The 26,747-nt window shown below is 39.6% G+C and overlaps 1 protein-coding gene across 1 annotated transcript in view; it reads left to right on the top strand.

The window, feature by feature from the left end:
• Window positions 1–26,747, top strand: part of LOC111079662 (discoidin domain-containing receptor 2-like) — a 128,933-nt gene that overhangs the window by 22,034 nt on the left and 80,152 nt on the right. Inside the window, exons 3-5 of the mRNA XM_041592421.1 lie at window positions 4,302–4,407; window positions 25,420–25,651; window positions 26,529–26,676. Coding sequence (XP_041448355.1) covers window positions 4,302–4,407; window positions 25,420–25,651; window positions 26,529–26,676 — 486 coding nt within the window. The remainder of the gene's footprint in view (window positions 1–4,301; window positions 4,408–25,419; window positions 25,652–26,528; window positions 26,677–26,747) is intronic.

The raw sequence follows: 26,747 nt of genomic DNA, 5'->3' as shown, positions 1-26,747 counted from the left end.
TGTTTCCCCATTCTTATTGCTAAAAAAAAATCTTAATTTAAACTTAGTTAAAATTTTCCATAATAAAAGTTTTAATTCAATCGAATTTATACCCATATCGAGTGCGTGTTTTCTAAGCTGGAATTCTATGACAGCAAACTTCCTCGGGTCATTGCTATAATCTTGAAAAACCCCATGGCCCGAGGATGTTGCCTGTGATGCAACTCATACATAACGACAACAAACGTTCATCGCAAAGATTTATCGCGGCAATTTGGATCAGCTTTTCCTTTATAATTCTAACAAAATTTTAATCTAAAATTTCTTAGTTGATTTTCATAATTTGTGGTTGAATTTTCATAAATCTACAAACAGAACCAATAAAAAGTGAAGTTATTAAATAGAATCGCAATGAGAATCGAAAAAGTAATTTAATTATACGGAATCCTTGAACTTAGTTACCTTTTAAACCTTTCCTAATTTTCAATAATTTCTAATTATTTTATTTATATTTTTCTACGCCTCCTCACGCGCTCATTCCTAACAAATTTCCCATTTACACCATCGAACATCTGTATCTATCGGGTATTTGAATGTTTAATGTTGCATGTTAGATGTTTGTCACGTCAGTGGAGCTGCAGAGAGCTCCTTTCCACACACACACACAGTTCATTCGCTTTGGTCGGTGGTTGTGTGGTCCGACAGCTACTTTTTTAATTGCATCCGTGAGATACACACAACACTCCAGCCCATTTCGAGGGGGAAATTAAAATGCGTGCGTAATTTGTTAACACAATCGCAGAACGGGTAGCGGGGTATATGGGGTATATCCCTTTGCCGGACCACCGCTTACTTTCAGCCTCAACGAACCATGGCCAAAAGTTCGTTCGTTCTTGGGCAAGAGCAGGAGCAGGAGCAGGGCTGGGCACTGGCGGTGGCGGTGGCAATGGCGGGGGCGTCCTGCCCATAAAGTACGCCTTGTTGCTTTTGTTGTTTATGAGCGCCAGCAGATACGCGTCATTAAGCGCGTTTCTGGCGCGTTTTTGTTTCGCTCGCACGCTGTTTCGGTCGCTCGAGAAACTTTTTTTTTCCCGCTACAGCGCGCCGCTGCTGCTGCTTCCTTTGTGGGCGCCTCTTTATAACTCAAGAACTGTTGGAGAGTCTGCAGTACATATTGGTAAAATGGCAGATACTCTGAGCAAATATCGGCTATTTTGTGGAGCTTCTCCAGCATGGATGTATACATATATCCCTATAAAGAGGTAAAAACCCTCGGGCACTGTTTGTAAATGTACGCAATTCTAGACTTATTCTTGCTTAAAAGGTTATCTGTCAGTTACACACACACACAGTTACTTTCAAGCACTATTTCTTACGATATTCAGAGACTGCCATCGCTGCTGCAGCTCCTCTGACTGTTTTTCGCCCTGTGGTTAAGCGCTTAATTAACTTGGATAATCCCTCCAGGGGCAAATCTCTCTCTCTCTCTGCCTCTTTCTCTTGTGTGTGTGTGTGTGTGTGATTATTTTCTAACCGCTTCATCAAGTTATCTTCTGCATATGAAAGTGTATACCGTGAAATGTTTGTTAACAATTTTCGCATGGCTTATGGGGCCATACCCAAACGCTGCAGCAGCATTGAACTGTAAAATTGTGCAATTTTCAATTTTCATAAAGTTTCGCGGTGTTTTCTCCACAACATTTTGTTTGTGTTTTACACACAAACAACTGAAGAGAGAGAGTGAGAGAGGGAGAGATAGAGGGAGGGAGAACTTTGAATTATGATTATCGCACACACACACACACACACATGCGGGGTATGGATGTAGGGTTGGGGTTTGCCTGGCTGCAGCGGACAGAACAGTACCATACCATATACCCTCCCCACCCACCAGGATCCTCCACCATGCACTCAAGTGGCAGTTAATTAAATTTTGCGCAATTTATTTTGTGCAAAAACTTTGCGCCAACAGCAGCAGCAACAGCAGCAACAGCAGCAACAATTGGTGGAGTTCTCCCTGCCGACCGCGTGCGTTGTTTACTTTTCACTTTGTAGTTTTGCATTTTCCACCGTTGAAAGTTTTTCGTTCCCCCCCAACCCCGCCCCATAGAAAACTATTTGTTTTCCCTACAGAAGGAGATGTGTTCTACGCTCTCGCTGGCATATTTGTTTAGCTTTCCTTTGATTTTTCCCATCTCTCAATCGGAATGGATGGCAGCCGATCCTCATAATTGAAAAGTGCGATGGCATATCCATCAATTTCCTTTAAATAGAGAAGTATTTTCCACACACATTTTTCCCCCTTTTTTTATAGCAGTTTTCTTGCCCCATTTTCGTGCTTAGTTTTTCGTTTCGTTTTTCCAATAATTAAAAATAATTTATGAGCTGCAATATGTCATAGATATTACGATGTTGGGAGTGGGGTTTCCCCCCTCCCAGGAGGGGGCGTTTGAGTGATTGCAACAATTTACTGCCAAAGCTCCTTTCTACAGCTGTCGTTGTGTCTGTCGATAATTAAGCAATTGCGTTTTCTCCCCCCTCCCGTTTTTCTGGCTAAATGAGTTTTCACAACTTCAGAAAGACAGAGAGGCAGACAAAGAATGGCCAAAACAGCAAACAGTGCGTAAAACTGTGGGTCAAAAGGGCAGTGGGCGGAGGGCGGAGCCTTGCGAACATACAAATAGAGAATGATGATAGGCGAGATCTTGCAGCAAATTCTTGAGATTTTACAATGGCTAATGAGTGATTTATTTATTTGTTTTTTTTATGCAGTAAACATTAATTTCTGAAGGAATTTCCATTAAAGAGATCTTCCAGTTTGGTAGATGAGTCTTTGGTTCAGCAAAAATAAATATATTTCAATTTTGAAATTTACAAAATGATTTGAAAATCTATTTCTACAGTGATCTCTATATTTTTTGCTAACAGAGTGATCCTAAACTCATCTTAGGATCTAAACAAAGAAGAGAGATATTTCTTTCAGATCTTTCTTTTCCCAGGGAAATTAAAAATTAAAAAATGAAGTATAAAATTCCAGTGTTAGTAGTGATGATGATCCGAGGATATATTCCGATACTGATCTTCAAATTAATTCTTTGACATGGGCTGATAAATTAATCTTGTAGTATTCCAATGGTTTCAATAGCTTTCTATACTCTAGAGACATTGCCTTAATGATCGCTGAATACATTCTCTTTAGGAAGATTTGCTTAGGATCATTCTTGCATTAATATCTGAATATTATCTTCCATTTTGGCAGTTTGGCAGCACTAGCTTCGATTGGAATTGCTTAAATTAATGAATGAACCCTGGACTTAGTTTTCTTTCCCCCACAACCAAAACTACAAATTTCGTTGAATTCTCTCACAGAAACTGCTCAAGCAGCCCTCGCTTTTCAAAAGCCACTCTGCCAAAAGCGCAAAGAGACGAAAGCTTGAGAGATCTTCGATGGTTTTGTAAAATGAAACTACAAGCAGATAAGAAGGAAGGGACTGGGTCTGGGGTCTGGCTAGAGTAGGGTCTCTGTGGGGGCAAGTATCCATATCTGCAGATGGCGCGATTCGACTGTCAAGTATCTCTCGCTATCTCTCTCTCTCTCTCTCTCTGTTGCTTCCACTGCCTGCCTGTCTGTGGGAGGGGCCCTGACCTTTGTCTAGTTTTTCCTCTCCACTATGGGCTATGGCTTTGACTTATGGTGCTTAAGCACTGACTGATTGCATCTAATTATTCACTGAATGATAATATTCTTGAAGCAGAAGAAGAATATTTGTGGAAGCAGCAGGCAAGCAGCAGGCAGGCAGCAGGCAGGCAGCAGAAACAATGATGATGATGATGATGATGATGGCAATGTCTCAACGACCTATTCATGACCCTTTCGCGGTCTCTTGGGGCTGTATACGAGATGCGAGAGGCTGGTGGGAGCCCATCTCCCCCTATCCATTCTTCAAGTGGAATGGAAATGATAATTGCGCTTTTCATGCATTCTCCACTCCAACAGATTGATGGCAAATGGAAATTGAGTTGCTGAAAGTCCCAGATACAGCGGGCAATGTATCTTTGTATCTGTGTATCGCTTCTTTCCAATTTGTGGCCTGCCCTTTTGTCTCTGGGTTTAATTAATTTATGCATTCAATTTCGACAGGTGAATGGAGCGAATCATTTTTGTTTTCTATGATTTTATCTCTAATAATTTTTTGAGCTTTTTCTTTGGGTTTTTTTGTTTTCCATGTGGTTTCCCATATATCATTATAATTATACTAGATTTTTCATCATTACATCATCTTATATCTGATATTTTTCTTTGTTTTTTCTTCTTCTTTTAGGCACGTGCAAGCAACCTTTGGGCATGGAATCTGGCGCCATTGCTGATTTTCAAATAAGCGCCAGTTCGGCCCATGATATGGGAAATGTAGGGCCACAACATGCCAGGTAAAAGACAAGAGATTTAAAATATTTAAATATTTATTTAATTTAAATATTTAAAAATTAAAATATTTAAAATATTGAAATTATGATAGAAATAGTGATATGACATGCAGGTGAAAATATAACTAATAAAAAATAATAACAACAAAATATAAATATTATATTTTTAAAATATATATTATATTAAATATTATATTATAATATTATTATGTTGTAAATATTATATTTTTATCAGATATAAAAACCATTGCAATTTCAGCTATTTAATAGGTTTTTATGGTGTAAATAGATAGTATTAAATTAAATATTATCGGAACAGATAATATTGAATCTACTCTTAATTAATTAATAAATAATATAACATAAACAAATTAAAATTATGATACTTTTAATTCAAATATCTGCATAACTCTAATATTATCTGTCAGTTAAACCTTTGGGCATTAAGTGATTTTTTCTTAGTAACTTTTGTGATTAAATTTTATTAATAAAACCAAAATCTATTACCTCCTTGACGTCAATTATCCACCAAGTTGTATCTGCTGGTAGCAATATTATCTATTATTTGCTAAATTACACTGAAATCAAAAGAGAATATTTATATTTAGTTGAAAATAAATATATCAAGTTCGTGCCCCTTTAAATACCCTAAAACCAAAAAAAAGAACATTACAAAATTCTTTTTGTACACACAAAAAACCTGTCACATGTGATAACTGTAAATGTCTGATAAACAGCAATGATCCATTAAAATTTTGACTCGTTATATGAGGATAATGTACGAGCATGTATGTACAAGAAGGGGGTACAGCAGGGGAGCAGTAGGATACGGGGTAGATGACTGTGTCTTGTTTCCTGCCTTGTACATGAAAATTATTATTATTATGAATTACACACAAATGACATAAATTAAAGCACAGAGCAAGACAACCAGCAACAACAACAACAACAACAGCACATGCAAAATGATTTTACAGCCACCATCAAAGCGGGAGAAATAATGATACAACTTATGGGGGCGACATTATGTATATTTTGCTGACATTTATTTGTCATTCCACACAGAAAAAGAGGAGCCACAGGGTGGCAGGGCACACTTCACGATTTATCATCAGAGCAGGGGAATAAAAAAAACGGGAAGAAAAAATTTTCATGGGTAATTATTCGCAAAGTCAAGGACTGACCAGACACAACATAACAGATCATGAATATATAATGCATAATGCCAACATCATACATTCTGCAATAAACTCTCCCTCCCATTCGCCCCCACTCTCTGTTGCTCTTTCGCTCTATAAACATTTTTACGAGGCACTAAAATCATTTTCAAAATGTGCCACAAAGCAAACACAGCACAGAATATTGTCACACACAAAAAAACAAACAACTTTGGCTAAAAGTTTTTCCTTTTTTGGTTCTGCCCCATCATACATTGCGTTAACGTTAGCCGGAAACAAAACAAGCCATAAAATATAGAACTTTTTGGTATAATATGTGATGGAAAATATGCGATAAAAATTGAAAAGTTAACCAAATGACCGCAGGAAGTTGGATGGAAAAGTGAGCTGAAAATCAGTGCAAAAATTATGAAAATTCTATGAAAATATTAGTTGTGATAACAAGAGAGAAATGGGTTTTATTTTATATATGATTTTTAATATACATTTAAAGTAAACGACACCAGAGTAATGTCGAGTGAAAACCATAGAAACCTTTCACCCAAACACCACCTATAGAAATAAGTTACCTCTCCTCTTACTCCCGAATAAAGCTCCTTAAAGAGGGCAGGCATACCCCTAATGAAATGCACAAATATCAGGCAAAATGTAAGCAAAAGACTCCTTTCCCTTCCCAAGCAAAATACTCTTTTCCCTGCAACACACACACACGAAGAAAAATGTTTAACTGGAGTAACAGAAATATTGATTATAATGTCAATGTCGCCCCAAGGGTGGACATGGGGTGGGAAAGGGGGCGCAGAGGCAAACACTCGCATAAAAATAAAAGAAAAGCAATAAAATTATGCAAAGTCAACAGAAAAAGCGACCAAACGACAGTCAAGAACGAACGACAGGGCGACAGGCAAGCGTCCATGCCCGTGCCCTGGTACGTGTTGAGTACTGGCCCCCCCCCCTCTACCCAACCCACTGGCCCATTCTCCTGGGGGCACACCACTCTCTCTCTCTCTCTCTCTCGTGGAGAAAGCCTGCCCCCTCTACCTTTTGCTGTGGATACCTCGCTCTGCCTCTCACAGTGGCGTCTCCGGTGCGCAAAACAAATGTTTGGTACTAAAAATGTCACACATGGCGTTTTGCATGTGGCGCCCAGTGACTGCCGGTCGTCGGCGGCGGCAGTACTCGTAACATAAATGTGCGTGCCCGGGCCTAATGATGGGCCTCCTGCCCGCCACCACACATACGTTAGCGAGGGACAGAGGAGTCAGAGGAGTCAGAGGAGGCAGCACGGACCTGGAGTTTAACGTTAAACATGCGCCAAAGTCATATGAATTTTATTACAAATGAAAAAAGGTTGCCGGAGATACAGGGGAGGGGAAAACCAGAAGAAGAAGAAGCCAGAGATATGGGATAAAGAGGGGCAGAGTTTCAGGGAAAAGAGGGGAACAACAGAAGAGAAATGAAAGTCACAAAAAGATTGAGTGAAATTCACTTTCTCTCATATGATGGAAATGCAAAAGTTTCGTATATTCATGCTCCTTCTCGTTCTTGAAGAAGGGGTTAAAGCCACACACACACACACCACAGACAGTGGGAAAGTTCGTTTCTTTCTGGTTGCTTAAATTTCTATATTTTGCAACGATTTATGGCATGCTTTTAGGCCACTTGGCAGCGGTACAAAACTTATTACCAAAATGTGGAATATAGCCTACTTTCTGGCGCCCCAAATTGCAGTGCTATGGGGAGGGGGTGGTAGGGTGCAAAACAATAGGCGAGAAAGCCAAGAACAGTAGAGTGCAAATTATGCCATCGCCCCACCATTCTTTATGAGCTCCTTACGTGACCAAAAACTCTTTGCCCATTTTTGTTGTTGTTGCTGGGGTTTTTACTTTCTTTTTTTTGCAAGGGGTTCTATAAAGATTTTCGGGGGGTTAGACTGACTGCTCTCTATCAGGATTTGGTAGGCGTTTGCTCTATAAATATTTTGCGGCACAAACTTTCTTTATTTTCACCTTTTTTCATAGCCGGAAAATGACAACGTGCGTGTGTGGATGCGTATTTATTGCGTTATTTCGGCTGTGTGTGTGGGAGAAAGTTCATAGTATTCATGCGTGAATTTTGATGGATGTCTTTTAATGAAAATATGCGACTCACTCATGGCATTTCCTATCATTCTCTGTCCCTCGCTTTCTCTCTCCCTCTCTCTCTATTGCCCGTTCATTCTCACGCATCACGAACCATTTTCCTGCCCGTTGGCCCCATCGCGTATGTGTTTGGCATACATTTTTGACAGTTGAGTTATTTTCGACAGGGGCCACTGCCAAGCGCCTAAATGTAGGCTACCCATAAATATTAACCGAGCGAAAGGCAGTAGTAGGAAGGAGCTAAACATGTGGGAAATGTTAGCTGCTGCTGCCGCTGCTGTTTTTTTTTTTTGTTTGGGGGATAATTGAAGCAATTTAAGCTAAAGTGTTGCATAAAATAATAATCTATTCTATACAAAAAAAAAGGTGTAAAAGATTGTTTGATGTTTCATAAGGGAATATAAGGAACACATAATTATGTGAGTCATTTTTAGAATATGAAATAAAGTTCATTGAAAATTAATTTCCTATAAATATCTACAGACTTACATAAATATTCTTCAGAATTTCGCATTTTTAAGAAGAGTATAATACAGTATTTAATTGCCAAGAATTTTTTTGGAAAATAAGTAAAATGTTCTATATAAAAATTGGTATGAAATTATAGAAAAAATATCTTAAAAATAGTATACAAAACGAGCAAGAAAAAAGTACATTTTCGGGTTAAACAATTTTTTGGAAAATCCCTTAAAATATAAAAGTTTTAAGACATTTTTTCTGCTAAAAATATTTTTCATTAAAAGCGGTGCAAATTATGATACGTTTATGAAGAAGTTAAAGCAGTGTGGCAGTTCATTTAATACATTTTAGAAAAGGATTATTAATGGCTCAAAAGGTAATTCAAATATCACCTGCAAAAACATCAAAAATGTATTTTAAAATTGATTTACACAAATAGTATTTAAAGCCAAGTTCTGCCCGCAAAAAAATGTTCAAAAATAAAGTAGTTTTTAAAACCTTTTTACACATTTTTGCAACTACAAATTCCTTCTCCATAAATCATAATACATATCAGAATAAAATGCCGTTTAAAAGCCTCAATCAAAATCAACTTTAAACAGAAGTTTTCGTGATGTAATTTACTGCTTTAAATCATACGCAGCGTACTCCTTTCCATATCCACGAGCTACACACACATCCTTCCCCATTCGATACCCTACTGACCAGACAGACAGTCAGACACAAACGATATTATCTGTGAGACGACATTGACATTTGGTCGCATTCACATTCACATTTTCATTCACATTGACTTTGACACTAACTTCAGAAACCTTAACCGCCCCCCCACGTCTGCCACTGCCCCTGCCCCCGGCCACACGCAACGCACCACCAACGCATCGATTCCTATGCCAATTCCTATTCCGATTTCGAATTGATTGAAAAACGTTGTAAATTCTAGGGCCTGTAAAAAAGTTTACTTTTTCTTTTGTTTTTCCTGTGGTTTTGCTGTGTGCATTGGCGCATTGGAGCATTGAAAATGCAGCTTTTCATTTTCCCACAGCTGCAACTTCAATAAGGGAAAATGCATTGATTTGTCGATTTTCACGCTGTCATTAGAAATGTGTGGGGGGAAAACAATCGAATATTTGCTTTGGTTTTCCTCGTTTTTGAAGAGTTCCTTTGGGGTTGCTGCTGGGGCTGCCTTTTGGGGCTGCCATTGGGGGTTCGTTTCCTTTTGATTTGCTCTCTCTTTCTTCACGGCACATATAGCAAATGGGTCAATTGATTTCTGCTTATTGCATGCCACAAGGCTGCCATCACAATTTTATGTACTCGTACTCCTAGTTTTTCTTTAGTTTTTCCTTAGTTTTCCCTTCGAGTTTTTTCCCCCAAAAATTGTGTGTTTGCAATTGTTTTCCCATCCCCACTCACGTGTTTTTTTTTCTGCTCTGTATTTCAATCAGTTGCAGACGTTTTTCCTTTGGTTTTCTTTTTTTTTTTTTGGTTTTTTTGGTTTTTTCTTTTAGCATTTTCTTTATTTCCCTGCCGTTGGCTGCTCGTTCGCTAATTTCTTTGGCATTTTTCCTTAACGCCAGAATGGAGAAGTTTGTTTAATGGACTTATAAGTCATTTAACTTTATTAATCAGTGCCGCTTGGCTGATGCCCCTGATGCCCAGTCGCTGGTGGAGAGGTCACTCCTGTGGGTCAATACAGAGGTCAATTGATGTCGGCATTAGGCGTGGGATTTGCTTAGGGATTGTTAGAGATTTTGGTTTGATTTAAGAGAGATTTGGGTAGAGAATAGGCTCTGAAATGGCAGATTGGTGAGCCGCAGAGCTTTATAGATTTATATAGAAAAGAGTTTGCAAGATATACATATATGTAAATCGAAGCTCTTGTGGGTCTTGGCGTTGGCTCGGGCTTGGATTGGTGCAGATTTGGTTATGGAAAAGAGAGTGATACAGTACAGCTTTTTTAGGGCTCTAAGATTTGAAGTGTTTATGGAATTTTTATGCTAAAGGTTCGGAGTTATAAAGCTCGCTGACAACAAGTTCTTTTTTGGGAAACTATCTGGGCTGATTAATTCATATTTTATACCCAATCTCTTGGATAAACTTTACGAATAAGCCACCATTTAAGACTTTCAGTTACATTTTTTTGTATTCATAGAGCTCTCGCAGAATTAGCCATGCCATGCTCTCATGCCTGCCTGCCATCTTTTCTCTTCTACAAAGTTTCAAATCAGCAATACATTACCTTTGCCATCAAAGCCGCTGTAGTCCCTTCCTCCAAACCTTCTTAGAGCTGCCAGCCATGTGATGAGGATGGCAGCTCATCGGTTTCCCACCTTCCTAATTCCCCACTCCTTAATTGGCGCATTAGACGCTGCTGCCTGCATTTGCCTTTGCTGTTAAAGTCAGAGGGAGGAGTAGGACATGTTCCCATGTTGCCACAAAACATGCAGAGGCGTTCCCACCCACCCACTCCCCCCTGCTCACACACATACGCATCAGCTGCTTGGCTACCTTCCCATTGTTAACTCTCACTGGCTGGCGCTTCTGTGGCTGTCGCTCACTTAGTCCCTTTTGTTGTTGTTGCTGTTTGGGGGGAGCGTCGGCCTGTCAGTGGCATTGATTTTCGCTTTTGGCATATTCTACTTTTAGGCAGCAGCCGGATACCATAGCAGATCCTTTTGGGTTGGACTCCTCGCTCGCTCTGCACTGATTGCCATGTGCTGCCAATGCCTACTGCCGCCTGCCACTGCCATTGGAGCTCGTTTCTCTGGCCACTGAGGCAATTGTTGTTAACGCGTTTTCCATTTTATTGCATTAATGTTTGATTTGGTTTTGCGCCTTTTGCGGGGGCAGCAATGTTCTACGTTTCAGCGCTTAATGTCTGCCCGATTGAATTGATTGCCAGCGCGAAGTGGGGGCTTGGGAGCTCTGTGTGTGTGAGACTTTTGGTGTGTGCCTTAGAGATGGCAGCGTGATGAGTGAGTAGGGATGAACGACATGGGAGGCAAGCAGAAGAAAGTCTTTGATTTTCGGTTTTTGCACATAATTTGTGGATGCAATTAGATAGGCCATCGATAAGACTCGTTAAATATAGATTGAAAAAAAAAATGATAAATGTAAAAACATAAAAAACAAAATATATATGTACAATTAATACATAAATATCTATAACCACAGAGAAAAAAATCAATTTATATCTGTAGGGATATATTTGGGGAAAAATATCAGAATAGAACACATTAAAATCAATTAGTGTCAATAAATGTTGGTAATTAATCGAGAAATATCGAGAGTTATCAAAAAATCGATTAGTATTGGAAAAACCTAATAATTATTGTATTTATATTATTATACGAATAAAATTAAACTAAAATGGTTACATATTGGTGAAAAATTCGACACGCTAGTAGTACCTTATAGTGCCTTGATTCTATCTTGTAGTTATTATAATAATTATTATGATATATATATTATAATAATTAATAATTATTATAATTATATTCTATTATAATTATTATAATTATATCCTATTATAATTATATCCCATTATAATAATAATATAAAAATAATATAATTATTATAATTATATCCTATTATAATTATTATAATTATATTATTATAATATACGAATAAAATAAAACTAAAATGGATACATATTGCTGAAAGATTCGACACGCTAATAGTACCTTATAGTGGCATGATTCTATATTTTCTCTGTGGTCACATTAGAATTTTAATCTAACTCTAAGAAATCCACGAAATCACGACACATTCTCCCTATCCTCCTCCTGTCCTTCCTAGCCAGAGACTTGCCATCTCCATCGCTGGTATCCTTATCCCATTCGCATTTCCCTTTGTGTATATCCTTGACTATACTTTGCTCGTGTTATTGCCGCTGCTCGTAGTTCCCTCACTCTCATCGCTGTGGCACTTGGCCCTGGGAATATTTGATGGCGGCGCTCCAGTGCCAACGATTTCGACTTTTGTTTCGCTTCAGCTGTCAGCAGTGCTCCTCCTCCTCCCCTCTGAGTGGGTAGTGACAGGGGGGGCATCCCCCTAATGTGTTAATGTGCTTTTTATGTTACAAATGAGTCAATTTTTATGATTTAATGCTGTGGGGTATTCGGCCATTTGGCGTCATGGAATTCGAATTTTGATAACGGTTTGGCATTTCTCTTCCACTGATTATGGCAAAGACAGGAGAGAGAGACAGAGAGAGAGAGTGAGAGGGAGAGAGAAAACTTTCACTTCGAGCGTGTCTTTTGGTTTGGGTTTTCCTCATTGCTTATTGAATTATTTATAACATTTTATTGAATTTCTTCATTTGCCACACATTCAACATCCATTTTTTGGATGGGGCATTGATTGGGCTGGCATCCTTAAAACGATATGGCAGCAGAGCCAAGAGCCAAGAGGAGTTTAAATCTTTACGCCACTGCACGACTCTCGAGTTAATTGAATGACAGCAAATTTGCTTCAACTTTTATTTAATAAAGAACGAAACGCTCTGAAGGCCGAGAAACGGAGTAAGGAGTAAGGGTAGAACCGTGCGAGTACTCCAACGACAACATGTTTTATTAATTTCATTTATTAAAAACGCACACACTGTGTGCGGGTTATTTTCATTATATTTTGCCAGGAATTCTTTGCTTCGCTTCGTTGTGCAGGTAAACAAATGGAGGAGGAAGGACAGGCAGGACAGGGCAGGGCAGCAAGAGAGCTGGCAGCAAGGCAAGTTGAAGACAAATTCCAACAAAGTGACACGAAGATGCTGAAGGGGGGCGCCCCTACAGGCCTTCAATGCCTGAATGCCAGGACACAGCTTTAAGCAGAAAATTGACTCAAGAATGTTGGCAGTCCAAAAGTATGGGAATTTCATTCAAGCTGAATTCAAAGTAGAAAAAATAAATAAAATAAAAATAAAACAAATAAATAAAATAAATAAATAAAAATAAATAAATGAGCTAAGGAAAAATTAAATTTTTTTCTAGAAAAATATTCTAAGGAAATATGGGAATTTGCTTCGATTTATATTTGAATCAAGTTTCGTGCAAGCGGTGGAAAATATTCTCAAAAACTGCACTATTTTCCACCTAACTCAACCAACGAAAAGCTACAAATATCTTTGCTTTCTATCTTTAACTCAATGAATTATCAACTCAAAAAACCCGAAACTCTCACAACTTTTTCTCTGAGCTGCACCTGCAGCTGTTTAAATAGGGCTTTCTTTCGTTTGGCTCAAACATTGCTCTTGACCAAATAAAAATAGACAAGAAGCTGTAACTGTTTGCCTGTATCCCTCTCGCTCTCTCACTCTATCACAAGATGTTGCAGTTGCAGTTGCAAGTAGTTGAAAGAGTGAAAACGTCTTCTACAAACACACAGAGGCCAGGCCAGGGCAGGCCAGGCCAGGCCAAAGCAGCAGTCGAAAGAGCCAACAACAGCCAAGGCAAATATAGCCCACCCTCTGGGCACCATTCCCCCTCGATTGAGTTGTCCAATGGATCCATTACGTTGCACATGCGCAGTCTTTCAGTCTACTGGCGGTCTTCTCTGGCCTCTTCTCTTCGTCTGCTGTGTTTGCCTTTCAATTACCGCTGGCAAACATTGGACTTTTGCTATTTGCTTGGCGGCTATTTAAATTTAACTAAGCGACGAATGCGCCTCCTTTGTGGCTGCTTCTGATGCTGCTGCTGCTGCTGCTGTTGGTTACGCATGCGCGCCACAAAACCAGACAACAATTTGCTGCCTGAATGCCCCTCAATTGGGTTGAGTCTTTGGGGTCTTTCGCTGTCGCATGCAAATTGTGTGGCATGGGTATGTGTCATTTTGTTATGAAATTAAGCTGCTCGAGGAAGGGGTTAAGAAGGGAAGATATTTAGATAGCTACGTGTTTGCTAGTGGAGAAAAGAGCTCTAATTAGGTTGAGATTTGAGTGTGAGAAGGGAGAAAAAAGAGAAGATAACTACCAGTTTAATGGAAGATAACTTCCAGCAGGCAAGGCATATGATCTGCTGCTCAATTTGTTTGGTGATTCTTTTAGATTTATAAATGGGAATAAAGAATAATGCTTTACCTTTTGAAGTGTGATAAAGTTGTGGTTATAGAGTCGGTAATGGTTATTCCCTTGAAGTAGATATGCAAAAGACTAAAAATATGAGAGGAATTAGAAAATTCTACATAAAATATATCAGATATCTCCACATAGTTCCTTACTTCAGGTATAAAAAAAGCTTTTGGAAGATGGAAGAATAATTTCTTCTTGATTATTCTCAGTATATGGTGGAAATATATATAATAATGGCACTATATATGATTGTTGGTACAATATCTATTCAGCAGGCAGCTAATGAGAGTTTCCAAATTATAAAAAATACTATAGAAGATCTACAGATAGCAGAAGACAGAACCCTGGGTAAATCTTTTATCAGAATATAGCTCCCAACAGCTGGTAAATTCCACTCATTTTTCCAGTAGACAATAAACAGTTTTTAAATCCCTTTCAGCGCTAGTTTTCTTCCATTTCCATTCCCATTTCCTACTCGCTACTCGCTTATATCCCAAAAAATAAAAAAAACACATAAAACCGTTTCAAAAATCTGACAAAAACCATTAAAACAAAAGTCACGCCCCAGTCGCACCGAAAAAGCGACAAATAGTCAAAGGAAAATTGTTGCAAGCTGAAACCATAGAGTGGCGGATGCCTCAATGGATAATGCCGGAGGCAGGAGGCAACATCCTACATAATGCAAGTCGCAAGGAAAAAAAAAAAGAGGATGACTTTGTCACAGTTATTGCGCCATGACAATAATGACACGAGAAAGTAGCAACAAATGGAAGGACAAGCAGCGGCAAAAGAGCCTAAGCCAGGGAGCAGCAGCAGAAGCAGCCGAAGGAGGAGGCGCAGCAGAAGAAACGCAGAAGAAAGTGCAAGGCAGAAACCACAAGGAGGAGTAAAATCCTGAGAGTGAAAGAGACTGGTGGCGGCGGCGGCTAAAGCCGACTGCCAACGTAAGAGAAACAGCTGCCAAAAATGGGGTGGGGGTGGAGGTTGGGGTAGGGCAGCAAGGCAAATGGAAAATGACATACAAGAATGGGAAAAAACAGAAGCCAAAAGGGAAAAAAAAGAAAGCAAATCCATAGACGAGGGAAAATACACTCGTACACAAATGCATTTTGCCGGCAACACTTTAGAAGCCAAACAGACAACAGAAGCGGAACGTGTGGCTGGGGCAGCGGCATTCGGGGGCATGCAACAACGGTGAGCGGAGAAAGAGTTTTGCATTTTGTGTGCCATTGTGTCAAGTGGAAATTGCAAGGCGCAAAGCCCAGAAAGAATGAATGGGAAAAAGTGAGGGGCAGAAATAGTGGAAAAAAAATGAAATGGCAAACACGCAGAGCAGAGCGACGACCAGCACGACAGCGGAAAAGATGACAATAAAAATGGCGGCTAAGGCTTAGGCGAAGAAGCAACAATAAAAAATGCATGACAGCACGGCAATCAAAAGGGTATACGAAGTGTATATACCCTTTGGGATGCAAGGCAACAGAGCAGCAGTGTCTGCAAGCTTTTAAATGCTTTTATACATGTCTTAAAAATATAAAAAAAATTGCATTTATGTAAACATTATTTAATATTGGCATTTAAAAATTATTTTTCAAGTTTATTAGACAATCGATTCAGTTGAAACGATTATGGAAATGTTTCCTGTTCCATTAAGTTACAAATTTTTAAGTTTTGTTTGCGGCTGCTTTTGAAATTGGAAAGTTTTTCGGCAGGAAATACATTTTTTAACCCATATTTTCTCTGTTTTTGATCGCAAATAACGCGTTCTACAGATTCGGTATATACATACACCATAAAAAAGGTGTTACTCTACGTTCTGATCTATGTACAGTCGCTGGGAATGATGCACACGCTCAATAATTGCCTTCAAATATTTTTGTATTCATACTTTTCGGCATAGCAACAGAGAAAAATACGGTAGTACATCGATAAATCATCTCTGCTCTCTGCTCTGCTCTCTACTCTGCTCTCTGCTCTTTCGTATGAGGTAAAAGTGCTTTATAGACTCCAAAAATTACTCACTATTAATCGAAGATTCCTAATCCTTCCTTTGCCGCTTGACATAACGATAATACCTCTCCCTGCTTTAGCATACCCTGTAGAAAAAAAAACAGAGAGATGTCGGCTTAAAGTTCAATGGAAAATATGAAAAGCAAAATGGCGACAGCGACCGTCAGCTTCTGTTTCTGTAGAAGGAGACAGAGACAGCGAAAGAGAAAGCGTGTGAGAGCGAGGAACAAAAGACGTTTTGGGTCCGACCATTAGCGTTTTATGGCCAAAAGGAAAATCGATGCACACACACACACAAACAACACACACACACACTCACTCATACACACACATGCACACACATTCGCCACATGTTTGTCGTCCGTTCCGTTTGCAATTTGTGTGACGTGCAAGGGTTGAGGGCACATCGCCGTATTCCCCGCTTTTCCCGCCCTCTTCAAGCTCTTTGTTTTTCGCCTTCAATCATAAAAGCATAACACAAAAGCCATTATGCTTTTGCCAAAGAAGAAGAAGCAGCAGTAGGTAGAGAGGTGCAAGAAGGATGAAGGAGCAGCAGCAGGAGGAGCAGCAGCAGGAGCAGCAGTAGGGAGCAGCAGCAGGAGCAGCAGCAGCAGGAGGAGCAGAGTGAGAGCAGAAGGAGAGACACATATAGAGGTTATGCTTCACTTCTAATGTGGGTTATGCGAAACAGACAGCATTAGACAGAGAGAGAGAGAGAGAGAGAGAGAGCCAGCGATCGGGAAAGAGGGGGAGTGCCTGTCAGAGAAAGGTTTGCTTTATGACATTCCTTAAAGGTTGTGCAGAAAAATCAAAGGAAATTGCCAGCCCCTTTAGTTTTCTCATACGAAAAAAGAAAGAGAAAATTTCAAGCGGAAGTTCAAACTTACCTGAAACTCATTTTAAATCTGTACACTGCTCCTCCATTTAAATAGAAGCCAACATAAATTATCTACCCATTACATTCAACTACGCTCGAGAAATCTCTTTCCACTTCAATCTCCTGCGCTTAATGTTTAATGCAGCCATTTAACTTAAGCAGTTGAACTGTCTTTTCCTTTCGTAAGAAACTCAATTCAATGTCAATCTATCGCCTGAATGACAGGCGCACGATGGGGGGCTGCCACCAAGGTACGTGGCAACAACCAATTAAAGCCAGCTGCCGCCTCATTTTGAGGCTAAAAATTAATTTGTTAAAGGATTGGGCCCCGCCTTCCCGCCTTTGACGAGCGCGAGGGACGAGAGCTTACGAAAATATTTTGGCAAAAAGAACAGAGAGCAGAAAAAGCGTTGAGGCACAGCGGAGGCAGCGGCACACAGAGGGAATTTTTAATTAAAAACTCTGGCGTCGGAGAACGTCACGGAACAAAGGCAAGGCCTCAGTGTTTTCTTGGGCAAAGGGGGTCGATTGGGGATGCCATGGGCGTGGGAGAAGGCGGCAAGGGGTTGGGGTGGGTGCACCGCCGTCTTTATGACAATCGTAAAAAATAATTTTTAGTAGCTTACGAGACAAGCCGCTGGCTGAAAAATAAAATAAAACGTAAGAAAGGAAGGAAGGAAAAGGAACTGTTGCCTTGGCATTTTAATTGCATCAAGTGGCATTAAAAAAATTCGACCAAGAAAATGGAAAATAAATATAGGAAAGGGAATGGGGGCGAAGAGTACCCTTTAAGCATCTGATAGACACTCGTATGTTGAGTGGGCCAAATTGGTAAGGCAAATATTTTACAAGCTGCTCACACTACTCCCCTGCCCCGCTTTCAGGTAAAATACAAATGTAACAATGAAGCGGCAGCCAACCCTTCCACAAACAATGCCACCACCCCTTCTGCTATTAGACTGGCTCAGATGTGTTCTCTCCAACATATGTTAGAAGCTCTCGCTCCCCCTCGCTATGCCTGCCCCAAAATTTAAGCCGCTTAAGTTTTTTGTGTGGTCCTCCTCGAAGCAAAAGTTATGTTGTCAAGGGGACAAGCGACCAAGCGAAACTTCTTCGGGCAAGGACCCACTCTCGACTTCTACTGAAAATCAGCTTAACTTTTTGTGTCGCACAGCAGAAACTGTAGTCCACTTCTAGGCGCAAACTTTAAATCCTCTTCTGCTGCTGCTGCTGCATATCTCGAGACTCATTAAAAAAATAAAATTCAAACCAAAACGATACAAATACAAAATAAAGGAAATTTAATAAAGATTTCCCCCCCCCCCCTACCCCCACCCACACACACTACTCAACAAAAAAAAAATCTGCAAAATGTGAGCTAGAAAAACACCCAAAAAAAAAAAGGAAAAGAAACGAAAGGAAATCTATACAAAAAAGAAAAAAAAAAAGGGTCACAGACAAGGATGTTTGCATTGTCCTGTGGATAAACAAGCCAATTGAGTGAGTGAGAGCCCCGATATATGGAGGGGTCCTTCCTGCGCTATCCTTTAAGTAGAGCAGCTAGAAACATATGCAAATTCGATTTTGCATAAAGCGAAATGAAATAAATTAGGGAGCAGGCAAAAGTGGAACCGAACAGGGGTGAACGTGGGGATGGGAATAAGGCAGAGCTTGTGGAAGAACTGGGAAAGAGAATGAGGAAGAACTAGAGATAAAAGTGGGGTATTGGAATGGCATCAATGGGGGACATACATAAGGACCATCCGTTCTAAAAGGAATCCTAAATAAGTACAAAGGTACCAAAGTACCATACAATACGAGCATACACGAGCAGCCCTAAGGTGAATCTAAATAACTAATGAGCATGGTAATTTCTACTGCATAGAAATGAAATAAATGATCAAATTAGCATGCTCCTTAATGGGGTGTGCGCTCGGGCCAAAAGGGAATGTGGAGGCTTCTACATATAAGTGGAATATACGTATGGAAAGTGGGTCAAAGGTGGTGGCTGGGGAAGTTGCTCTTGGGTTAAGATATGAGCAGTTTGAGCTTGCTGGAGGAACACTTTGAGTACAATAATATAGTTTTAAAAATAATTAAATTTAAATTGATTTTAGGGCAGAAAAAGCAAGTAAATAGCAAAATCATCTATCTTATTTGTAAGGTATGGAAAAATATGAATATTTTAATCGTATAAATGGAATAAATATAGTGCATTATTTCTTGAATAAACATTTGTAAGGTAGACAAAATATTAGTATTTTAATTGAATAAATATGGTGCATTATTTCTTGATTTAAAATTTAATTCATTTTAATTTCTATAAATTTTTTCATATTTTTGCATTATATTTTTTTTAATATATACAATGTACATTAAACCATTTTCAACCCATTATCCTGGCTTTCCATCCTTTACTAATACTTTTTCTTTCCTTTGGTTCCATCCTTCCTTTTCTTGCTTTCCTTCCTTTTTATTTTGTGTAAACATTTGTTAACATTTCCTGCTTATAACCACACAGCAACAAAACTTTTGCAAATATTTTTGCATTGATAAAACCAGTAAATGGAATGCAAAAAACTTTCACTAGTTATCTGCTGTAGGCAGGGAGGGTGGAGAATGGAGGTAGGGACGTAGGGACGTAGAGAAATGGAAGGTCGTTCTGTCACATCCACTCTCCATACTCGCATTGCCCACAATGCCATATGGCGCCAGAGGTGCCCCCACACACAAACACACACACTCACGCACACAATCTCATATATTTTCATAATTAACTAAATAAATGTGTAACCCAGAGAGAGAGAGAGGAAGGGAGAAAGCGCAAGAGTGGAGCAAGTGAAAGCGACATGAATTTATATTAAAAACGAGCTGAATTCTGCCATTACCCTTACCCCAAAGGATACCCCATAAGTGTATCTGTGTATCTGCATATGCGTGTGTGTGTGCGAGTGTTGCTGTGTATCTGTGTCTGTGTTTCGGTTCTAATTTCTGGCGTCGCCTGGTGGTCGCATAAAGTAACCCAAGACCCAGTTAGCGTGTTTGGCAACGGCATAGGGTCCCTGAAAGCATGTGTGTCCGTGTCCGTGTCCGTGACTGCGTGTGTATGTGTGAAAATGCAACATTACAGCCGCCACTTAGTTGTGTGCTTTGTGGCAACAACAGGCTTGGTTGGTGAGAGAGGGTTGGGGGTAGGCAGTGGAAAGCGGAAACGAAGGCACGTAACATCGTGTGCTGCAGTTATGCGATAGCTGGAGAACCTTTTATGGCATATTTTAGTGGCTTTTGCTTTAAAATAAAACCTTGGCTGCTAGGAGGTGCCACTGGTATCCCTACTGCTGCTCTGCCTTCCATGGTTCCTGCACTGCTGCTGCTCCTCCTTTTCCTGCTGCTGCTGCTGCTGACCCATAACGCTGCAAAGTATGCAATGGAAATGGCTAAGGCCCCGCAAAGTATGCAACAATTTGCCATAAAACGAAACCACAGAACCTCCAGCAGCCAAGGAAAACCCGAACCGAAAAATAGGAGGCCAGCCACCGCCCCCAAAAAGCAGGAAGAATATTATACAATTTTCGCACGGAATGGCAGCACCTTCCCCATACCCCCAGGCGTGGCAAGCAAATAGTTTTTCGGGTATTATATAACCGGCACGTCTCGTTAGTGCTTTCTACTGCCCAGCAAAACGATGCTAATGAAAGGAATATCTCTTCTGGTTGCCTGTAAAATGATTCTAAGCGAATCTGGCATGGAATTTGAAGAGGCTGCCAGCTGCAGTGCCTAACAAGCGACACAGCCGAAGCAACAACAGCAGCAGCGGCACCTTTTCCTGCCTTCATTCCTGCATTATGTAAGTGGAGCAGAAGGAGCAGCAGCTCAAGATTCGTCGTCGTCGTCGTCTGACATTATTTGGCCAATTTTCTGTATGCGCATTGGGAAAACATTTTTATATGCAAGGAGAGCAGAGCCTTTGGTGTCATGCAAATTATGCGAAAAAGTACAGTGCCAGCTCCCAGGTGACCCATATGTTAACGGTAATAAACAGCAGTAGCAGACAACAAGAGGGAAGGGGTAAGTAGCAAAGAGGGCAGAGATTAAGCTCGTTGGACTATTGTGGGGTAATAAATATAATCATTTAAATATCCTTGAAAAAAAATAAGATTGAGGATATTTACTGCAAAAAATCTATGAAAAGTCTACAAAAGTCCTTTACTACTAATTTAACATTGATTTTCATCATATTAGAGTTCTCTCACAGCAAACTTCCTCGGGTCATTGCTGTACTTTTTGAAACCCAATGGCCCGAGGATGTTGCCTGTGATGCAACTCAAACACAACGACGACAAACGTTCATCAAAAAAAGTGCGGTATATCTCTATTTTTCACCGTGATTTTGATCGTGTTTCACCATTCTTATTTCTAAAAAAAATTTATTTTAATTTTGTTCATACATTTTCCAAATAAGTTAAAACTTAAAAATTTAAATTTAAATTTAAAATTAAAAATTAAAATTCAATCGAACTTATACCCATATCGAGTGAGTGTTTGCCAACATGGAGTTCTATGACAGCAAACTTCCTCGGGTCATTGCTGTACTCTTGAAAAACCCCATGGCCCGAGGATGTTGCCTGTGATGCAACTCAAACACAACGAAGACAAACGTTCATCGCAAAAATTTATCTCGGCAATTTGGATCAGTTTTTCCTTTTTTAATTCCAACAAAATTTTAATTTAAATTTTCTTCACACATTTTTCATTGTAAAAGCTGGAATTAAATCGAATATTCGTGATGGTGTGCGTGTTTACTAAGCTGGAGATCTATCAGAGCAAACTTCCTCGGGTCGTTGCTGCTCTTTGACAAGACAACGGCTCGAGGATGTTGCTTGTGATGCATTTCACAACGACAATCGAAAAGTGCTTAAAATTATTTTCTCCCTAGTTGATTTTCTTCTAAATCTACAAACAGAACCAATAAAAAGTGAAGTAATAAATTATTATTTTCTATGAAAAGAAGCTGTGGTTTGTTGTTGCTCAAACAAGAGAAAGTTCCACTTAAAAAATATTTTAAGATGCAATTCCAATAATAGACTCCAATAAAAGCCTCTTAAAGTAATCATTTGATGGAAGCAGCCAAAAAATAACAAATCCTTCAATTCCTTAATTATTTAATACAAATATTTAGCCAATTACCCTATAATCCCCATTTAGCTCCGGAGTGTAAAAAAAAAGTAAAAGTCAGCGAAAAATTTCAGTGCCTCCCCTTACCACTTCTCCCACTTTCAGGCACTACCTCATTCCCTCTCCCTTCCGCTACTTTCACGCACTCTCTCTTTCCCTCTCCCACTGTGGCTTTTCCCAGGATACACGTCTCATTGGATTTATGACAACCAAATTGATATTAATGTTGAAAAACTCGACGCGCTGTACAAAAAAATACAAAAAAAAAATACGAGTACGCAAATGTAGGCATTGGGCCACAGAAAAACTGTGGCATGATGCGCAGAAGGGGGAGATATGGAGCAACGGGTAGATGGAGATTTGTGGGGTTTCGTGGGGCAAGGACAAAATATGGCAGCTTGGCATCCGAGTTAACTTGGTAGCATATTCTCCATGACTCTACCACAGAGCCTGCTGCTGCTGCTGCTGATGCCGCTTTTCCTGTTCCTCTGTTTTTCCCACTGCTTTGCATATATCGTGGCGTAGATCCTGTCGGTGCCACTGTCTGGGGCGCGTTGTAAACCGCGATTAACGTAAATAGCATAAAAAAAAAACAAAAAAAAAACGTTGCCACACAGTGTGGCCCCCCACCATATGTGGCAAGCACACAAACATCCAAAGAGGAGGAGAAAGGATAGCCTGAATGTAGGTCATGGATGGGATGCATATGGGTTGGAGGATATACAAACAGGCAGCCCGCCTCCCAATCTCCATGTCATTTTTCCTACTCAATTTTCCCTGCATTGGTTTAAGAGGTTTTCCCATAAGGAGAGGGTAGAAGAAAGGCTCTTGCCACGCGCTCTTTCGTTGACTTTTAAAAGTATTTTGCCCCACACAACAAATCAGCAAAAACAACTCAAACTTTTATTGGAAAATATAAAACGAATTTTCACCATCAATTTTTCCATAGTTTTTTCATTGATTGGTGGGAAATTGCATATATTTTTGTGAATGATGTTTGCGTGTCAAGGTGAATGGCAATTTGCATAAGCAACAATTGAATGGCTGTGAATGACTTTTGCTACTTTTTTTTGCCGCAGAAATTCTCGCTCCAACAGCAGCTGCTGCTGCTCCTGTTTACCCGGTGCTGTGGCTGCTGCTGCATTTTGTGGCACTTTTCACTTTCAATTTGTGAATCCCCCAAACGAAAAACGGAGCAAAAGCGACAGAAAAGTTAACCACACACACCGCGTCACTTGACAGAAGGGGGGCACACACGGCCAAGGGGACACCCAAAAACAAACTTTCAAAAAACTCAAACTGCAACCTGCAACTGCATTGCGACAATTTCCTTTTGTGTGGCAGCAACACACACAAACACACACATGAGTATGCCTATCTGAAGTACAGTGTACACTGTGCTACACACAAACATATTCCATATTTTATCTAGTTTTCTAGTCCCTGGCACAAAACTCTACTAAATCATGCAATTTTATTGACCCTTTTGCAACAATTTTCACAACATTTTTCCCACATGAACTGCAGACTCATAATACACACATATACATATGCAGGGATAGGGAATGAGGGTAAAGGGCGCTCTGCCATATGGGGGTTTTTTTTGCATATTTATGGGTGGCATACTATGCAACCGGTGGCACTGCGAAAATATGTTTCTATTAGCCAAGGAGCTAGTAAAATCTTTTTGTGAATTGCAGGTTAATGTGGGGTTAAGAAAGCTGGTAGAATGCTTTTCAAGGGAATTAGAAAATGGAGAGAATGTTTGAAATATTGAATCGAAATCAGGTTATTGCCTATAAAATTATGGTACTTGTGTTTTAGTGCCCCTAATGTGGGTTTCTATTTGATTTGATTGAACATTTTAAGGCAGGGAATTGTAGGGCAAACCTTGGATTTAATGGCTTTTTTTATGCTCATGATAGACGAGAGAAATTTGACAAATATAAATGATCCCTGAATGTATATTTATATAATCTTTATATTTTTAAGAAGATTTTAATTGCTAAAAATTGCTTAATATTCTTCATATCGAGTGGAATTTTGTCTGTAGGTCTGACTGGTCTAAAGTTAAAGAAAGTAAAAGAAAAGACTCGAAATATCCTTAAGACTACATGACACTTATATGATTCTTTTTTGCTAAAGGGTGAAGGGATTAATTTAAAGACACTTTTCTTTGAACATTTTTTGAATGAAGCAAAGATATCTTTCATTTAAATAAATATCTCGCAGCCTGTTGCCCTTGTTTTTAAAGAATTTCACCGATACTACCAAGCTAAAGCATTAAAATTATTTCTCCTTTGCTAATTTAAGCTAAAAATTATATTAAATATTTCTGTACAAAAAAATCAAGTTGTGTAAAAATGTTTTATTAATTCACAAACAAAAAAATTAATTATTTGAAGCATTAGAAACGCCCTTTTGAAACAAAACTCAGCCACAGAGCAACCCATATTTAATTTCCAGTAAGCCTTTGCTACATAAAGCAAATGAGAGCCCCCCAACGACAATTGCCACAGCAATGAAGTGGCAATCAGTAAATGTATTCATTTTTTTGTTCTCAATGAAGAATGCCACTGAAACCCCTGCACTGCCATGCTGTTGCCAATCATTTAATTACAGACTCTCAACCCTCTCAAATGTTCATCTCGATTACAATTTTCATCTGTTAATCGAAGAAAAAAATACCTACGTAAATTTAATTAAATAATTAACGCCGAATGCAAATGACAGCAAACAATGAAAAAAAAAAATATTAAAAACAAATGAAAGGCAGCAAAAAAAAAAGTGAATAAAAACCAGAAATGGGCGTGGTGGGCCAGAACGAACTCATTTTTTTTTCTGCGGAACCACTCAATCAGTGCATGCTTTGGGTTGGCATTAAATGATTGAAAATGTACAAAAAAGCCCACTAGAAAAATGTCTAAAAAATGGTTTAAAATGTTAATAAACATTTTGTAATTAATATTAACAACCAAACAAAAAAGGGTTTACATTTAATGAATTTTTCATACATTTAGATCCATGATTTCTGCATTCCTTTTGACTGCGCCACACCCCATTAATTAATATGTGGTATTTTTGTATCTTTTTTGCGTATCATTGCAGACTCAAGGTGGATAATAATGGTGGTGCCTGGTGTCCCAAGCATATGGTATCGCGCGGCCTGCAGGAATATCTACAGATTGATCTGCTGCAGGTGCATTTGGTGAGCGCCATACGCACACAGGGTCGCTTTGGCAAAGGTCAGGGCCAGGAGTACACCGAGGCCTATGTGGTGGAATATTGGCGGCCAGGCTTTGAGAAATGGATACGCTGGAAGAGCATTCAAGGGAAAGAGGTAAGATGCGAGCATTAGAGATGAGTGCGTGATGGACGCGTGAGAGATTCGCGTGCAACACGTAAATTGGCACCAATTTTCTTTGGACAAAGGTTTAATCGCTTCAAAACTATTATTTTAATGCTGCTCAACTTCTAGCAAATATTTCTGAGCAGTAGCAGTAGAATTTTGTGTCTTGATTCAAGAATCTTGAAAGCTTAAGCGACATAAATTGTATCTGCCCTGCTAGATAGCAATATATTTAAGCCTCCCAAAGTCTAATAGCAGCAGAAATTTTTACTCTAAATTAAAGATTTTTCTAAGCCAAAAAAATATCTTAAAATATCTGCATTAATAGGCCCCTTCCAGTCTCCCACAAGTCTCATATTTACACTGTAAAATATTTACCCTTTCACGCTCTCATATCCAAAGACGTTCTCCAGTGTCTCTCTCCCTTTCTCTGTCTCTCTCCCTCTCTCTCTCTGTCCACCATTCACACATTAATCACGAGGCCAGGCCCAGGCAACGTTCCCCATTCCCCCAAACCAACAGATACGAATCTTAATAGCCTCTGGGTGCCTGCAAGATATTGCATCTTTTAGCCAAACAATTTACGTGCGAACTATCGCCCCACAAAAAGAGAGGCGAAAATTGCGTAGGTGTTCCACGAAATCCAACGCTCCGCTCCCCCTTCACTCCGCCTTATCGTTGGCTGCATCGATTTATTGTGTGCAAGCAATGGAAAATCAATTTTAACGCTTTTGTTTTTGTATCTGCCTTTTTTTTTTTTGTTTTTTGATCGCTCAGATTCCCACCTACGTAACGTACGAATATTTCCTGCCTCATGAGACCCCATTTATAATCTCTCTCTCTCTACGTCTCTGTCTTGTTGTTGCAGGTTTTACCGGGGAATATAAACACCTACAGCGAGGTGGAGAACGTGCTGCAGCCAAGCATCTTTGCATCGAAGGTGCGCATCTATCCCTACAGTCAGTACGATCGGACTGTCTGTCTGCGCGCTGAGATCGTTGGCTGTGCCTGGGAAGGTGAGTGAAACAGTCCCCTGCCCCATGCCGCATGCCTCATGAGTTATGCTCTCACACATCGCTATCCCTTG

This window comes from Drosophila obscura, unplaced genomic scaffold (assembly GCF_018151105.1).
Source record: "Drosophila obscura isolate BZ-5 IFL unplaced genomic scaffold, ASM1815110v1 contig_179, whole genome shotgun sequence".
In the NCBI taxonomy this organism is placed as follows: Eukaryota; Metazoa; Arthropoda; class Insecta; order Diptera; family Drosophilidae; genus Drosophila; species Drosophila obscura.
This window is presented reverse-complemented; position numbering and strand designations above follow the sequence as displayed.